At 37.4% G+C, this 17,003-nt stretch overlaps 1 protein-coding gene across 47 annotated transcripts in view; it reads left to right on the forward strand.

Moving 5' to 3' along the window:
• The window catches only part of LOC132842461 (alpha-tectorin-like), a 40,458-nt gene extending 25,500 nt beyond the window's left edge, over nucleotides 1-14,958 (forward strand). For 39 of the 47 annotated variants that reach the window (XM_060865130.1, XM_060865136.1, XM_060865133.1 and 36 more), the window contains 24 exons: nucleotides 757-786; nucleotides 2,110-2,231; nucleotides 2,464-2,742; nucleotides 2,929-3,024; nucleotides 3,124-3,277; nucleotides 3,362-3,615; nucleotides 3,696-3,842; nucleotides 3,919-4,495; nucleotides 4,591-5,174; nucleotides 5,323-5,875; nucleotides 5,977-6,569; nucleotides 6,805-7,360; nucleotides 7,559-7,755; nucleotides 9,354-9,563; nucleotides 10,594-10,782; nucleotides 10,883-11,172; nucleotides 11,490-11,767; nucleotides 11,964-12,083; nucleotides 12,264-12,448; nucleotides 12,558-12,718; nucleotides 12,841-13,086; nucleotides 13,587-13,749; nucleotides 14,278-14,380; nucleotides 14,714-14,958. In XM_060865130.1, the coding sequence (XP_060721113.1) occupies nucleotides 757-786; nucleotides 2,110-2,231; nucleotides 2,464-2,742; nucleotides 2,929-3,024; nucleotides 3,124-3,277; nucleotides 3,362-3,615; nucleotides 3,696-3,842; nucleotides 3,919-4,495; nucleotides 4,591-5,174; nucleotides 5,323-5,875; nucleotides 5,977-6,569; nucleotides 6,805-7,360; nucleotides 7,559-7,755; nucleotides 9,354-9,563; nucleotides 10,594-10,782; nucleotides 10,883-11,172; nucleotides 11,490-11,767; nucleotides 11,964-12,083; nucleotides 12,264-12,448; nucleotides 12,558-12,718; nucleotides 12,841-13,086; nucleotides 13,587-13,749; nucleotides 14,278-14,380; nucleotides 14,714-14,721 (6,095 nt within the window). In that variant the 3' untranslated portion in view covers nucleotides 14,722-14,958. The remainder of the gene's footprint in view (nucleotides 1-756; nucleotides 787-2,109; nucleotides 2,232-2,463; nucleotides 2,743-2,928; nucleotides 3,025-3,123; nucleotides 3,278-3,361; nucleotides 3,616-3,695; nucleotides 3,843-3,918; nucleotides 4,496-4,590; nucleotides 5,175-5,322; nucleotides 5,876-5,976; nucleotides 6,570-6,804; nucleotides 7,361-7,558; nucleotides 7,756-9,353; nucleotides 9,564-10,593; nucleotides 10,783-10,882; nucleotides 11,173-11,489; nucleotides 11,768-11,963; nucleotides 12,084-12,263; nucleotides 12,449-12,557; nucleotides 12,719-12,840; nucleotides 13,087-13,586; nucleotides 13,750-14,277; nucleotides 14,381-14,713) is intronic. The other 8 variants (XM_060865138.1, XM_060865144.1, XM_060865163.1 and 5 more) reach the window with 2 other exon arrangements.
• The last annotated feature ends 2,045 nt before the right edge of the window (nucleotides 14,959-17,003 follow it).

Consider the following 17,003-nt stretch of genomic DNA (forward strand, 5'->3'; position numbering starts at 1 on the left):
GAGTGTAAAAGAAGTTTTATTCGCATGAAATTATGTTTTTGAGTGGTGTGTGTGTGTGTGTTTGTGTGTGTGTGTTTGTGTGTTTGTGTGTGTGTGTGTGTGTAGACTGTTGTTGGTTGATCAGATGACATCTGGTGGGCAAAATAGATATTACAAGTGTAAAATAGATATTACACACAGAATGGTGATCATTGTAGAATTTTTGATTTATAAGCATTCAAGTCAATTTGGCCTGTAAAAAAACAGGTTTTATCATTTGCTGACATTAAAAATGGTCAAAATGGTTTCAGAACAATCTCCTGCCTTTGAAATATAAAAGCCTGTAATTGTGCATCAACTTTTGTGCCTCTACAGTGAACATAATTCAAAATTTCTGTTTTTAATTTACTAAAAAATTTGTCATTTTTGTATATAAAGAAGGTTTATTATACCAAATATATTCTTTTTGCAAAATATATGTTAATATGTTGGAAACACTTCATTTTTTATAAGCAGTCGATACAGACAAGATCAAGTTTACTCGGCACTCCAAATTTATATAGGAGGAAAATACAAGGGTTAAGCATTAATAATATACTTTACACTTATTTATTTATTTATTTATTCATATATTTATTCATTTATTTATTTATTGTGTCTGGTGATTTATAAAGTTATTCAGTTTATTAATTGATTGACATGTTAAATGTTAAAATATAACTTTGGCACAAAAGAAAATGTTATAATTAATGTAAACTTTATCCGGTTTGTTGATAGCAGCGGATTTAAATAGAACCCAATCAACAGGTAAGTAAACTCAATTCAATTTTATCTGTATGACATTACAATTCTCATTGTAATAAATATAAACTCATAAATTCCTATATTATTTTTGTTTTTTAATGTTGGCACAGTGAGAGAATATTATAGAGAGCCATTGTTACAGTGAGAGAACATTACTGTAAATTGATTTAATTTGGACCAACATAAGACCACTTATAATAATACTTCAGTGCTCCATTAACCAGCAATATTACTACACTTATATATACGATCTCAAATACCGGTATAAACACAGCTAAAAATAATAACAATAAAATACAATACAATAAAAACACAGCAGACACAAATATCCATAGAGTACATTATATTACTCTAATAATAATAATAATAATAATAATAATAATAATAATAATAATAATAGCTTAACCACTATTATTTATACTACATACCAAGCTATCCACAAATACCTCATACAGTAGCTGAGTGCTTACTATTAACTTTTCCATAGCCATATACCATCAGGAAATGTATAAGTGAAGAAGCATTACAATACATGAATGTTACAGTGGGGTGATATTATGGTGATATTATATATTACAGTGAGGGAGTAATACAGTGTGTGAGTTCTATAGCTATCCAACCTTATCCAGAGTGTCTTACATTTCAATTTATACAACTGAGCAATTGAGGGTTAAGTGCATTGCTCAGGGGTCCAGCAGCGGCATCTTGGTGTACATGGGATTCGAACTTATGACCTTTCCATCAGTAATATTGGGATGTGGCAGCCCAGTGGTTAAGGTGTTGGACTACCGATTTGAAGGTCATGAGTTCATGTCCCTGGTCCACTAAGATGCCACTGCTGGGCCCCCAGCTTTTTCATAATAAGTAGGACTAATTGCCCAATATCTTTTAAACTCTTTTAAATTACTATTTTAAAGTCTGGCATAAGTCTGAGTGTTAAAGTGAGGAAGTGTTATAGTAAGGTAGTTAATTAACTATAGCACTTCACTATATAAATATTAAACTATTGTTACTAGACTGTAAATAACTATATATTTTGTAAATACTACACTATTTGGTATTTATAAATATACTTAATTATATATCATATATTAACTATATATTAATGAATTAATATATAGTTAATATATGATATATAATTAAGTATATTTATATAATTAATTATATATCATATATTAACTATATATTAATGAATTAATTGCATCGTATGCTTTATTAATGTGTAATATTTCAATATTTTTACAAAATTGACATTTAAAAAAAAATGCTTATATTAATATTCATTTTGACTATGTAATGTTTTGTGTATCTGATCTGCTGTATTAGGTCCCTTTTACCCATATGGAACTGGAGACATTGTAAATGCACGGATAGATGATGGAAGTTCATCACTTATTGTTCTTCAGCAAGCATTTATATATTTTGGAAGCTCATACAACCAAGTGTTTGTAAGCTAATTTTTTTTTTTTTTAGTATTTGGTCAAGCTAGACCATGTGTGCAAACATATCCCATGGGCCAGAACCATCCATATAAGGGTAGTGGCCCATGGGATATGTTTTTTATCATCCATGTTACAAAATATATGAGCATTTTAGATACAGGTATTGATTCATGTAAAACAGAATAAGGTGATTGATTTGAATAAGGTGATGTTTTTAATGAGATGATCTTTTTTGTAGGTGAACAACAATGGCCATCTAACCTTTGATCAAGCTTGGTACAGTTACACTCCCTACCAATTCCCTGTGAATGGTGGACGAGACATAATTGCTCCATTTTGGACCGACATTGATAATCGTGGAAACGGTGTCATCTCATATCATCAGTTCACTTCGGGCAGTGTTCTGACTCAAGCTACTCAAAACATAAATCAGTATTTCCCCCAGCTGAGTTTCAGTGCTACTTGGGTCTTTGTCGCAACATGGGATAGAGTAGCCTACTATCCGTTTACTAATACGGTAAGATGATATTCTTAGAATGCAAATGGAATTCCAATGACCACCACATGTGAATTCTTAACAAATAACCACAATGATGTTTACAGAGAATGTCTTTAAAATTGTAACAGTGTGATCTGTGAAATAAATAAATATTTTATTGAGGTGTTTTTTTTAAGTCTTAAAAGTTTTTGCATCCGTTTTCAGGAAACATCTTTCCAAGTAGTTTTGATTTCCAACGGCCATTATTCATTTATTCTGATGAACTATGGTGTGATTGCTCCAACAACCCGGAATGTGCAGGTATGCATCGTTTAGTGACATTATTGATTACCTACCTAGTTCAAGTTAACAAAGCTTAGTTAATACATTTATCTTCTAAATTCTTCTTCTTATTATTAGGCTGGTTATGACACAGTTGACTCCAGCTACTATTTCTCAATTCCTGGGTCATTTCAATACAACTATCAAAGTTTTACCTATAGCAGCAATGTGAATGTCCCAGGCAGATGGGCTTTCCGTGTAGATCAAGGATCACGGGGCTGTCAGTTTAATGGTAATGCTTTCACAAAATACAATTTCTGCTGTTGAAAAAATATTTGTACAAACTACAATTAATCTAATTGCTTTATTCTACCAGGTAACTTTGTGCAACTAGGTGCCATATTCTGGACAGATAACACTTGCCAGCGTAAATGCACTTGCACCCGCAGTGGTCTCCAGTGCATCTCACAGCCATGTACATTTGCTCAAGCTTGTCGACAGACTGCTTTACAGTATAGCTGCCAAAATGTACAACGCCGAACTTGTACTATTTCTGGAGATCCCCACTACTATACATTTGATAATCAAATCTTTCACTTTCAAGGAACCTGCACTTACATCTTGTCTGAGGTTTAAATAATTTATATTATAGTATAATTCACTATGATAAAATGTGGGGTATAAAAAAATAAACATTATTTTCTTGGCAGGCCTGTGTCAACAGCTTGCCTTACTATCGCATTGAAGGAAAAAATGAGCATCGAGGCAGTGCACATGTGTCCTGGACACGCCTGGTCAGGGTATTTGTCTATGACGAGATACTGGAATTAGTAAAAGATCATCCATATGAGGCCAAGGTGAGTATCATTACACTTAACTGAATCTTTTCTTATTTTTATCAATTAGCTGATTTTAGTTCCATTGTGCCTCCAGGTGAATGGAACCTTCGCAGCAACACCTTTCAGTCTTCGCAATGGCACTATTCAAGTTTATCAGTCAGGTTTTTCTATTGTAATCAGTACAGCATTTGGACTAGTTGTTACATATGATGCATATTCATATGCAACCATCAATGTGCCTTATGACTACCAAAATGCCACATGTGGCCTGTGTGGTAACTTCAACTACCAACCAGATGACTTTCGCACACCTTCAGGAGAAATCCTAAGCTCAGACGTGGGCTTTGGAGACTCCTGGAAGGCAGTGAGAGACACAGATCCTGGCTGTCAGATTAGAGGGTGCTCAGGTCTGGCATGTGCAGGTTGTACAACATATCAGAGCAACCTTTACAGTAACTCAGACCACTGTGGAATCTTGGGAGATGCTAGTGGTCCTTTTGCCAGTTGCCACTCTATTCTGTCACCACACACATTTTTAGACAGCTGTGTCTACGATCAATGTGTGGGTGGTGGATACCAACCAATTCTGTGTCGATCAATCGGTGTTTATGCTACACAGTGTCAACAGCGGGGCATACAGCTAGGTCAATGGAGAAGAACAGGATTTTGTGGCAAGTTAAATATTTCTTTTTTATATGACTATAATTGATCTGTTTTGTTTAAGTTTAAAATTTAATCATACTTTTCTGCTACAATCTACTCCCAGAATTGCCATGCCCGGAGCACAGTCACTATGAGTTCCAGGGAACAAGCTGCCCAGCAACATGCAGCAACCCTTCTTCACCTTTAAATTGCACCTTACCATATCAGGAAAGCTGTATCTGTGATGCAGGTTATGTCCTAAGTGGAGGTACATGTGTTCATCAAAGTAACTGTGGCTGCACTTTTAATGGACTTTATTATGTTGAGGGTCAATCAGTGGTATTGGACAATGACTGTGGCAGGCTATGCACCTGCAGCAACATGGTAATGACCTGCCAACATCATCAATGTGGTCCACAGGAGGTGTGTACCATCAATAATGGTGTAAGGGGCTGCAGACCTACCAGTTACGCCACCTGTTGGGTTGACCGTCTAGGCTCATATCACACCTTTGATGAAGTAGATTTCAGGTATCAAGGAGCCTGTGAACTCATCCTCACCAGAGTTAATGAATCATCACCACTACCTAACTTTGCGGTAACACTGCAGAGAGTCCCCATGGGTCCTATTGGGTTTTCTAAGATCCTGAGATTTGAGGCAGGGGGATTTCAGATATCTCTAGAAATGAGAGAAGGAGGAAATATACAGGTAAGATAATTAATATATATAACAGTTTCTTAAAATCCCTATATATATTTCTGTCATGATGCTTGAGAATATTAATGATTGAATCCGATCTACAAAATCTATAATTATGTAATTATTTAATATGGCAACCTTTTGTTTTCTTATCCAGGTTGATGGACGCTTAGTTGCTCTACCCTACAGTGTTGGCAATGGTCAAATCCTTATCTATCATAGCAGTGTGAACAGTATAATTATGGAAACTTCATTTGGGGTAACTGTAAGGTCTGACTGGTCGCACCTAATTAGAATCACAGCACCCAACACCTACACTGGTGCACTTACTGGTCTGTGTGGGAATTTCAATGGAAACTTAGAGGACGAGTTTTATGGCCCTGGTGGAGTCTTATTAAATAGTTCACAGGAGTTTGGGGATAGCTGGAGAAATGGATCTCTTTCAGCCTTCTGCATAGACTCAAATGTACAACCAGGAGAGAGCAGCAGCAACTTCACTGAACACTGCAACATCATGGCTTCTCGAGATGGACCATTTGCTCAATGCCATAGCATCCTGGACCCTCAGATTTGGATAAGAAATTGCAGAGACAATTTGGGACAGACCCATGGTGCCAGAGAATCCATGTGTGAGGCTCTACGAGCCTACGCTGTACTCTGCCAGCAAAGTGGCGTCAGTGTAGGAGAATGGAGAAATATCACCAACTGTGGTGAGTAAAATAGTAGCTTACAACAAGACTTTAGAATAGTTGTATGAGGTTTTATAAAAAGTGTTCTTAATATATAGCTATATATCTTTTTTTTTTTTCAGCTTTCCAGTGCCCAGCCTACAGTCACTATGAGGAATATTCATGCCCTGCAGCCTGTCCTAGTCTGTCTTTTCCATTCCCTTGTACCCGGCTCTGCCAGGAGGGATGCCAGTGTGATAATGGGCTAGTGCTAAGTGGAGACCAGTGTGTCCCCCCTACGGGTTGTGGGTGCTTTCATGAAGGCCGCTACAGACAGAGTGGCGAGCAGTTCTGGTTTGGTCAGCAGTGCCAGTTCCATTGTGTCTGTGATGGGACATCAGGTTTTGTCAACTGTAGTTCATCATCTTGCCAAGATCATGAAATATGCCATGTCATTGACGGAGAATATGGCTGCCATCCTCGACCCAGTGCCACATGCTCTGCTTCAGGGGACCCCCATTACACTTCTTTCGATGGACATAGATTTGACTTCCAGGGCACATGCCACTATACACTGGCAACTGTATGTAATGATACTCTAGGACTACCATATTTTCAAGTCATTGCACGAAATGAAGCATGGAATGGACTCTCAGTGTCAATCACTGTGGAAGTTTATGTCAATGTTTCAGGACACCTGGTACATGTTTCACATGACATGTATGGCACAGCTGAGGTGAGTTTAGAAAAAGTCTGATAATGAAAAACAGTATTTATTCAGTGAGAAATTAAAATATTACAATTTACAGTATACATTAGATAAATAAGTACAGTCTGATTAAGGTGGAAGGTCTGTTTGGAAGGTCAGGAGTTCAACACCACTGCTGGGCCCCTGAGCAAGGCCCTTAACTTTCAACTGCTCAGCTGTATAATTTGGCCTGTAAATGTAAATTTTTCTTTCTTTTTATCAGATTGACAGTGAAACCAGGAATCTTCCTGCTGTTCTCGACTCTGGCCGTGTGTCAGTTTCCTCCAGTGGAAGAAATACATTTATTACAACTGACTTTGGCCTAAGTGTGAGCTATGATGGCTCTTGGGTAGTTCTAATCACAGTTCCAGGGAATTACAGTGGAGCCACATGTGGCCTCTGTGGTAACTTCAATGGTGACAGCAATGATGATTTCCGTTTGCAATCTGGCAGGCTCAGTTTTTCTGCTGCAGAGTTTGGAGCTGACTGGAAAGTGGGGAATGAAACAAGATGTGATGGTGGATGTGGAGACTCCTGCCCATCATGCCAAAACCCCTCTAGAGCACAGTCTCTGTGTGGAATCATAACAGACAATCAGGGACCTTTGAGTTTTTGTCATGCTGATGTTGATCCACTTGCCTATTATAACGACTGTGTCTTTGATCTATGCCTGTCTGAGCACAGAAACGATGTACTGTGCCGATCCATTGAGACATATGTTAGTGCCTGCCAGTCTGCCAATGTCAGGATTTATCCCTGGAGAGAAAATACAACATGTCGTAAGTGGATAAAAAGAAAATTAAAACTGTTTATCTGTCTAAATGTTAATCTGTATTTTCTCCTTATAATATTATAAACCTATCAACCATTGAAAATCGTTTGTCAGCATATATGAGCATAACAGATGCATATATGTGATGTGTAACAGTAGTTGTGTAGTAAAAGGTCATACCATTATATGTGTGCTAATTCCTCAGGCATAATCTGCCCTGCGAACAGTCACTATGAGCTGTGTGGCTCTGACTGTGGTCATACCTGTACCAGCAGCATAAATGTCACATGTGAGAGAACATGCAGAGAGGGTTGTTTCTGTAATGAAAGCTTTGTAAGGAGTGGAAGCAACTGTGTGCCTGTAGAGCAATGTGGTTGCTCGTATAACGGATTCTACTTCCAGGTGAGTTTCTGACACTTTTTTACATTGTCTTACATAATACTTATTCACATGTTTATACTTTTCTACAATTTGTACTGTCACAATCTAATATTAATACTTTTTCCATTTGCAACAAAAATGTCTGAATATTTTATTAATTTTATTACTTCCATGGGTCAATACAAAATTTGGAATTGAATTACAAAAAATGTAATTGAACTGGCACGTATCTCGTTATAGTATTTGTGGATAAATAATATTTAGTGTAAAAATAAATACCACTAAGTAAACGCTTAAAAAAATTATATACTTTATGTTAAAACTTTGATAAATAGTGAATGATCTATACAGTTACTGTATGTTGATAAGTATAACATGATCTAATGCTTTAATTTATTAATTAGAGAAAATTTTAGCTTTTAAATTCTGACTTGCCTTGTTTTCTATCCACCCTGCTGTAAACCTAGAGTACCACAGAGTCTGTCACCTCTATATACCTGAGCACCGAGAGTGAAATGTGACAGTGAATGATAAATGAGTGAAATGATTGTGAATCTTATTTCTCACCATAAATGCTGCAGCCAGTAACATATGATTTAAAACATTTATCAGACTGTATATTTATAATCACACTCTCCAGTGTCACCCATATGAGGACGAGTTTCCATTTTGAGTCTGGTTCCTCTCAAGGTTTCTTCCTTTAACATCTAAGGGAGTTTCCCTTTTGAGGGAACTCGATACTGCGTCAGGGCTGCGTTAAATTGGCATGTTTTCACACAGAGCTTCAGACACAACTTCCTCAGAGAAGCGTTCCCATAGCGTTATGGGAACGCTTCTGTGAGGAAGTTGTGTCTGAAGCTCTGTGTGAAAACACGCCAATTGATGGCCTACTGTCCCCCACCCCATTAGTCGGGGGAACAGGAGAGGCTGTGTTTGCTTTGCCCAGTAAGGGCCTTGAGGACTTTTGTCCACCGTTCTAGCTCGTGGAGTAACTCCTCACACCTGGACACCTGGACCTCTCTGCACACCTTTATCAGGTTCTATAACCTGTACTTGGACCCCACTCTAGGGTCCCAGGTCCTGCAGGGCCATTGATGGTCTGTTCCCAGTCTGCTGATGCTCTCTCACGGACTCTGACACAGTCATCGACCGGTCGTGGGTATTGACTTCCTTCAGACAAGTAGAAGCTGGAGTAATGTGACGTAGATGCACTTATTTGCTTACTGGCACATAATCACTTCGTCACGTGTCCTTCCCGAGCCATTAAGTTGGCGTGTTTGCACACAAAGCTTCAGACACAACTTGTTTTATGTTTATGATCTGTAAAGCTGCTATGAGACAATGTCAATTGTGAAAAGCTCTGTACAAATACATTTGAATTGAATTGAATTAAAAACCTAATGATGTGTTCAATTAAATATGTAATTACAATGTTTTCTGAACGTTAATGTGCTTTACCTGTATGTTTTATTTTAGGCACCCCCATATAAGCATCCACTGCTGAAAGCACTATACACTTTAAATTGAATTGAATATTTTGTGCTGTTTACATGATCAGTATATGGCTAGAATAACAATAAAGTCTAATCTAAATTTTATATTTTCTTTTGTTCTTGCAGATTGGTGAACAGTTCTGGACTGAACATTGTTTACAACACTGTGAGTGCTTAGGAGCCAATAACTTGCACTGCATCTCCACCCCCTGCTCTTCCACTGAGGAGTGTGTGATCAGGAATGGTAGACTTGGCTGCTACAGTCAAATGTCAACTTGCATGGTCACAGGAGATCCTCATTATTATACCTTTGATGGCAATGTGGCCCACTTTCAGGTTAGAACTGATTGATGGTACTATTACATTCATGAAATGGCAGCATGGCAGTGCAGCGGGTACAGTGTGGAGTTTCTTTCTTACATTTATGCCATTTGGCAGATGCACTCATCCAAACGTATGAAAGTGCTTTGAAGTCTATCAAAGAATACATCTAGACTGATTCACTAGGTTACAGACTTTGAAAACCATCAACCTAAAACTCTGTCAGGACAACCAAACAGGGAGAATAAGCATGTTTATTTATTTCAGGGAAGAGTTAGATCTTTACTTGACTCAGCTGTTCAGACATCTAGGGTTTCATTCCACCAGAACAGAAGAGTTTCGATGTACAGTACAGTATGTTGAGGCACAGTGTGAGTCCACCAGGAGTGATAAGAGCTAAGAGGGAGCTGGTCTGTTTTTACCTTATGTATGCAAGCATCAGGGTTTTAAATCTGACGTGTTCAGCTACCAGAAGCCAGTGAGGATTGAAAAAAGTCAAGACAAGCTGTGGTATCTGGGGGCAGGAAAAGATAAGTTGAGTGTCATCAGCATAGGAGTTTTAAGAGACCCCATGTGAGGATATAACTTTGCAAAGAGAGTGAGTATAGAGGGACAAAATCAGAGGACTAATTACTGAACCTTGTGGTGCTCCCCTTCATGTTACCTGATAGGAGAAAACTTCCATGTAGGAAGCAAACCATTCCCATGTTTATCCATTAATTCCAAGATTCATGATGGTGGACAAGAGACCCAAAAGGGCTGTCACTGTCGAATGAGCTACTTTAAAGCCAGACTGGTTGGGATCATTGAAAGTTGTTCTGTGAAAGATAGACAGAGCTGATTATAGGCAATGTGTTCAAGTGATACTGCTCTGTAGTTACTGATGTCTGATGGATCCAGAGCAGGTTTCTTTAGCCCTTGCTCTCTTGAAGGTAGTTCTCTTCAATGTCTGCTCTCCTCTTTGTGGGTTTCCTCTGGGTACTCTGGTTGTTTAATTTTTCATAACTTTATTTAATGTTGTAATATTTAATCAAACATTTTGCAGGGTACTTGTTCATATGAGATTTCTCAGACATGTGGGAATGTCTCTGACAATGGTCTACAATTCAGAGTGGTGGCAACCAACATGCATCGTGGGAGCACAGTTGTGTCCTTTGTCTCTGTAGTAGATTTGTGGCTAACTAAACAACAAGAGCAAACACAAATTACAATTGGAAAAAACAGGAAAATAAAGGTATTAAAACAGTAATACTGAAACATAAAACTTTATACTCTTGCTTCCAGGGAAATATGTATGAGATATGGTATATTTTTTTTTCTTTTTGCTGTTACAGGTTAATGGGAATGCAGTGAATTCATCTACTTATCAAATCAGTAACCTTGCAGAAATATATCAGAAGCAGAATTTTATAGTTGTGAATGCATCGCATGAGCTCATGGTCTACTTTGATGGTCAGTTTACACTATTGGTGAGATTGGGCCCAAGCTTCCATGGGTCTGTGTGTGGGATGTGTGGTAACAATAATGGAGATCCTACAGATGACAAGACCCGACCAAATGGAGAACGTGCACAGAATGATATTGCTTTTGGCAACAGCTGGAAATCAAACACAAGTGGCCCAGGGTAATTAATTTGATAAGAAGATAACAGTAACATAATAACATGAAATAAAACTGATGGATTTTCCAAACCTAGTTTAGCCTTGACATTGAAAAATGTTAGCAATATATTAGTATTTGCATTTAGCTGCTGACAGTCCAGCTATGTTTTAAATAAATGAATGTGGTCATGACAGTGGAAACATAAAAGTTAGCACAGTTAAGATATTTATTTTCATGTATTTAAAATACATTTTAACTAAAGACTTCTGAAGGTGCAAATTTGCAAAACTTTTCACATTTTCACACTTTCATATAATGTCCATCCTGTGTCCTGTCTAGATGTGGTGCTAGTGACCAGCCTGTTAATGCTAATGACTGCCCCTTCAGAGAGGAGTACTCTGCACTCTGTAACATCATCACCAACACCAGTGGACCATTCCAACATTGCCATTTCCGTATCAGCCCTGAATCCTACTTCAATTCCTGTGTATATGACTTATGTGCTTACCCAGAGTCATTGGGACAAGACTTGCTGTGTTCAGCTGTGGAGGCTTATGATGCTGCTTGCACTATGCTGGAGCTCATGATCCCAAACTGGCGCTCTGATCTGTCTTGCTGTAAGTTTGCTGTATCCAGGCACTCATCTCTGAATCAGTATTTTATCAATCTAAATCAATGGTGGACACAAATAAAATAAAATAAAATAAAATGGCATCATAGTCAAAATGCTGTGGGGGATGTTAGGTTTAACCATATAAAAATTACTCTGAATATAATATTTTTCACTAAATGTCACATATTCCCTCTATTTAGCGAGAATGGACCCCTGTGAAGATCTACACTGTACTGAGGATGAGTGGTGTGGGGAGAAAGATGGCAACTATGGTTGCTTCTGTAACGAAAATTATCTCAGACAAAATCCCGATAGTTATGGTACAATTTATTTTACAATTATATTCATATGGAAACAAATGCCCTAATTTATGTTTTGTAAAGCTGCTTTGTGACAATGTCCATTGTAAAAAGCGCTATACAAATAAACTTGAATTGAATTGAATTGAAATGCCCTAATTACATAATTCTCACAAACCGACTAATTACTTTTTTTAACAGACTCTATTGAAATATGTGAGAGCAGCTCTGGCAACATGTCTCTGTCACGCTGTCAGCTGTTTGAAGCTGGTTTTCTTGCTAACAACCTCCATTTACATGACCCCAACTGCAATGGAACAATCCAAGATGGCAGACTGGTGTTTCACTTTGATAATGATGACCACATCTGTGGTACAAATCTCACGGTACACTTCACTGTCAATTAAAAACGCTTTAATTAATTTTATTGTAAATAATAAAAAAATACATTAACACAATTCTTACATTATTTCATTATTTTATTAATATTTCTAGGCCAATGGTACCCATTTCATTTATGAGAACATAATCCAAGGAGAGGTGGGCTCAACAACAGGCTCTATTCACAGAAACAAAACACTGGAACTTAGCTTCTCCTGCATCTACAAGCTTAGCGAGTCATTGAGCATGGACAGAGAGATAAATCCTATTCAGAGGTAGGGGTGCAGTTTTCTAAAAACCTGATAATGTAATGGATGTAGGTTAGGCCTTGCTTGTATTGTCTGCACCAGCCCTCTATATCAGCTACTACTAAATATATGGTTATACTTTTTTAAAGCATCGTGCACAAGACTCTTCCAGGTAAAGAGGGAATGTACCAGATCAAGATGATTCCCTATAAGGATTCTAGCTTCTCCCACCCTTACAATGGCAGGGTAAATATAGAGGTGGGAGAGCAAATCTACATACGCGTCTTTGTTCAAGGAGTGGACAACCGTCAGCTTGCCACAGTGATCGATTCTTGTTGGGCTACACCAGTAAATCAGAGGAACTATTCTGTTCGCTGGGACCTTATTACAGGAAAGTAAGTATCTTCCTCATTCTCTACACACTGGATATTCATGCTAAGCAGGGATATGGAGAATATATTGAGCTTTTCTGAGACATAAAGCTTAAGTAAAAAAATGTCAGGATCAGTAAATAACATCAGGACAGCTATTTTCGCCTTGTTAAAATAACAGCTAGTATCAGAACATTATAGAATATTCTAAGCTTCTAAAATGAAAGATATCAATAAATAAAGAACAACATTTACATTTCTAACATCAATGGCAGTACAGTCAGTAATTTACAGCCTAGTGAATTAATTACACAGCATAACAATTTATGATTAATATGTTTTTAGGTTTGATGTTCTTTTAAATTTAAGACTATATATTCATTCATATCTCTTGAATATTTAACAAATGTGTCTTGATGAAGAATGTGTAGTGCAGTGGAATTTTAGCTTTTAATGAATTGTCTGCATGTAGAAATTTAAACAAATAAAGAATTTCCTGATAACAATATATGAAATATTTTCAGGTGTCCTAATCCAAACGATGCTACGGTGAAGATTCTAGAGAATGGAGTCTCTACAACTGGACGATTCTCCTTTAAGATGTTTTCTTTTAATGAAGATGAATCTAGGGTTTTCCTTCACTGCAACATTGACCTTTGTCTTCTAAGAAATCATAACTGTGCAACGGTGAGTTATTAAACTTCATAACTTTAGACTCTCCCCAATGAAAGCACAAGGATGATGAGCAGACACTGTGCATATGCCTAAAAGATGAGGGTTGTGTAATAATGCCCTTAAAGGAGTAAAGGGGTGCCAACATTTTGAGAAGGCTGATTGATGGACAACATTTAGTAATTTTACAGTGACCTGTGTTGCTTGTGGATCTGATCACTAACCAATCAGAGGAGCAGGTGTAGTGAACCCCAAAGTCGGACCAGTAAACAGTGTTTAAGACAGAAAAAATGGTGAACTCTCATCATGTTAAAGGTGGTTACTAAAGTCAACTATAACTAAAGTGAAGATTCCTTTTTACTCTTTGCAAACTGAACGGTTTGTAAGTTTTAGTGGTAAAGTGACACTTTAAATACTTATAATAGTGTGGTGTAGAAAAGAACTCACCCAGAATAAATAAATAAACCCATTTGTGAGACAGGAACTTAAACAAGATATAAAATAAAACCTCTAAACATTTTGCTTTTATTTTTTATGGTACAGCGTTGTTTCCCTGGATACCACCACCGCTCAGGCAGGTCTTTGGGCACCCATGATAGTGCCTCCATCTCCATGGGGCCTTTTATCCGGACCACCCAAAAAAGAGGTAAAAACTCACAATAAAATAGATTTGCAATGTTTACTTCACATTTAAGTTTTTTTTAAACCCATTAAACTGCGTTTGAGCATCACAGTGACTGGGAAAACCTTTAAAAGTCCCATAGACTGGGAAGTGGTCATAATCCCATTTCATCCCTGTAGAGATCACTGAAGTCCACTAGACACAGCAGGAGTTCTCAGTAAACTGCGATGAAAAAATACAACTTAAGAGTTTTAAAGTAGTGACCACAATGTTTACATTCTTATAGAATTTTATGTCACTAGTCTTAATACATTTTTTTGCTTTCTTACACCTAATTTCACCTTTTCTTGTCTACAGATGTGTAGGACCAAGAGGAAATGAAAAAGTCTTTCACTGGATTTTCTGAGCATCCAGATCATTATGCTGTGTTTCTATGACTTCTGAATCATAAAGCAATATTAATCATTAATTATCCTATTAGTAAATCAATTAAATTATGTCTTTATATGTATCTCATGATTAACTAAAATAATTCTGCACTAATCCTGAAAATGTTTCTGGTTTGTTTTAAAATTTTAATAAACTTCTACCTGTATGCATTATTATATTGTTTCTCACATTATTTAAACATAGTTTCACTTCTACAGATGAGCCATAACAGTAACAGTTAGAGTAAGGCCTATAAAATAATGTCCCGTTTGGAGTTATGAGTGGAGAAAATGTGGTTGTGGAGTTTGTGACATTCTGACTGAAAGATGTTTCTTTCATTTCTTGTAGAAATGATCTGTGCTGTATGTAAATGTCTGCAAGACAGTTGTATGTGGTTCAAAAGGTGTACACGTTTTCACGGTGTCTCAGAGAGTGTGTAAATAAATTCAAACGACATCAGTACGATGCGTGGGCATTATTTTATTGAACCAGTGCAGCTACAGTGAAAACGTACCGCCGGTATTGCCAAAGAAGATTAAAGTCAGAGAAATCAAAGAGAAGATTGGCAATTATCTGAAGAGAAAACTATCGCTGAGTGTGGGCGGAGCATTAGTTTGCTAATTAAGAGAAGACGGGAGTGTTGGCTCCTGGCAACGTTAAAGACAGTACACTGATTCACCAAGAGAGCGCAACATTCACCAGCGTAGACTACGGTTTTGCAAATATCCTTTACAACTAAGGCTTCAAGTGCAACGTTACTGTAATATATTACTCTCTACAGGCAGAAGAGTACAACGGCATAAACAATATCAGGTTTGACTTGCTATCTCTACAAATTCATAAACACTGGACAAAAGAAACTGAAAAAAGGACTTGTTAAAATATATACCTGGGTTTAATTGAATCATTACATTTATAGCAACTATAGCTATGATTATCGCTATTGTTATTGTTCTATTGTTGTTCTTGCTTTAGTGATGCTATTATAGATGTTATAATGTGTTTTGAACTAAAAGTGTGTGCATTCTGTGAAAGTGAAAAAAATTAAGAGTTTATGAGTGAAAAGTTACTAAAATATTAGTATCATACTGACATAGTCGCAAAGGTTATACACAGATTTAGCAAATTCTTGGTGACAGAGACAGTGTCTAATATAATGTCAGTTCATAGAGAGACATCACAAGTTGAGGAACCTACTGGACAAATTGAGTCCATTCAGTCAGAACTGCCCACAACAGAAATGCACCAGATAGCAATAGAGCCAACCTCTGTCCTATCCTGTACATGATACAATGGTACTCACCAGACTTCCAGCACCCGAGCCCTCAGTCTTCTCAGGGGATCCACTTAAATTCTTATAGTGGAGTTTCAAGGCATTGATTGAAAGACGATGCACAAATCCAGCTGATAGGTTGTTCTACCTACAAAAATATGTCAGTGGGGAAACACGATGTGTGTTAGAAGGAAGCTTCTTTAGGTAGGATGACCTAACGATAAATTGAGACAATTCAATGATTTTCTCACAGCATGCAATAATGCTATGCCATGTGTCAAAGGACTTCAAGTGTTAAATGACTGTGAAGAAAATCAAAAGATGTTGCAAAAACTTCCAGACTGGGTGACTTCTCGAAGGAACCACCATGTGACAAAGCAGTTGAGAAAAACGGAAGAATACCCTAATTTCAAGGAGTTTGCTGAGTTTATGGCACAAGAAGCAGAAATTGCATGCAACCCTATAACATCAAAAAAAGAAAAACCAGCTAGAGATGTAAGATGACAAAAAGCTAATGCACTGATCACAAATGTGAAAGCACCAGATAAGTCAACTGCAAAGATGAAAGCTTACAGTGATGTAGAACACAACACAAAAACCTCAAATGGAACTAAGAAAGTAAATGTCCCATTTTCCAGTTCAAACCCAGTTCCTTGTGTGTGCTGCGGAGAAAACCATTCTATCCACAAATGTCAAAGGTTTGCTAACAAGTCAGAAGAAGACAAGAAAAGATTCATATTTGACAACAACCTCTGCTTCGGCTGTCTTAGGAGAGGACACAACTCGAAGGACTGTAAGAGTAAAGCTATTTGTGCCATATGTAAGAAGCAGCATCCAACACCACTGCATGAAGACCGTTCTTCTACCACAGCAGACACATCTTCTCATGCTATGCAATCTGAAGAAACAACTTCTCTTTCTTTTTGTGTGGACAGAGGTGATGGT

This window comes from Tachysurus vachellii, chromosome 3, assembly GCF_030014155.1.
Source record: "Tachysurus vachellii isolate PV-2020 chromosome 3, HZAU_Pvac_v1, whole genome shotgun sequence".
Classification (NCBI taxonomy): Eukaryota; Metazoa; Chordata; class Actinopteri; order Siluriformes; family Bagridae; genus Tachysurus; species Tachysurus vachellii.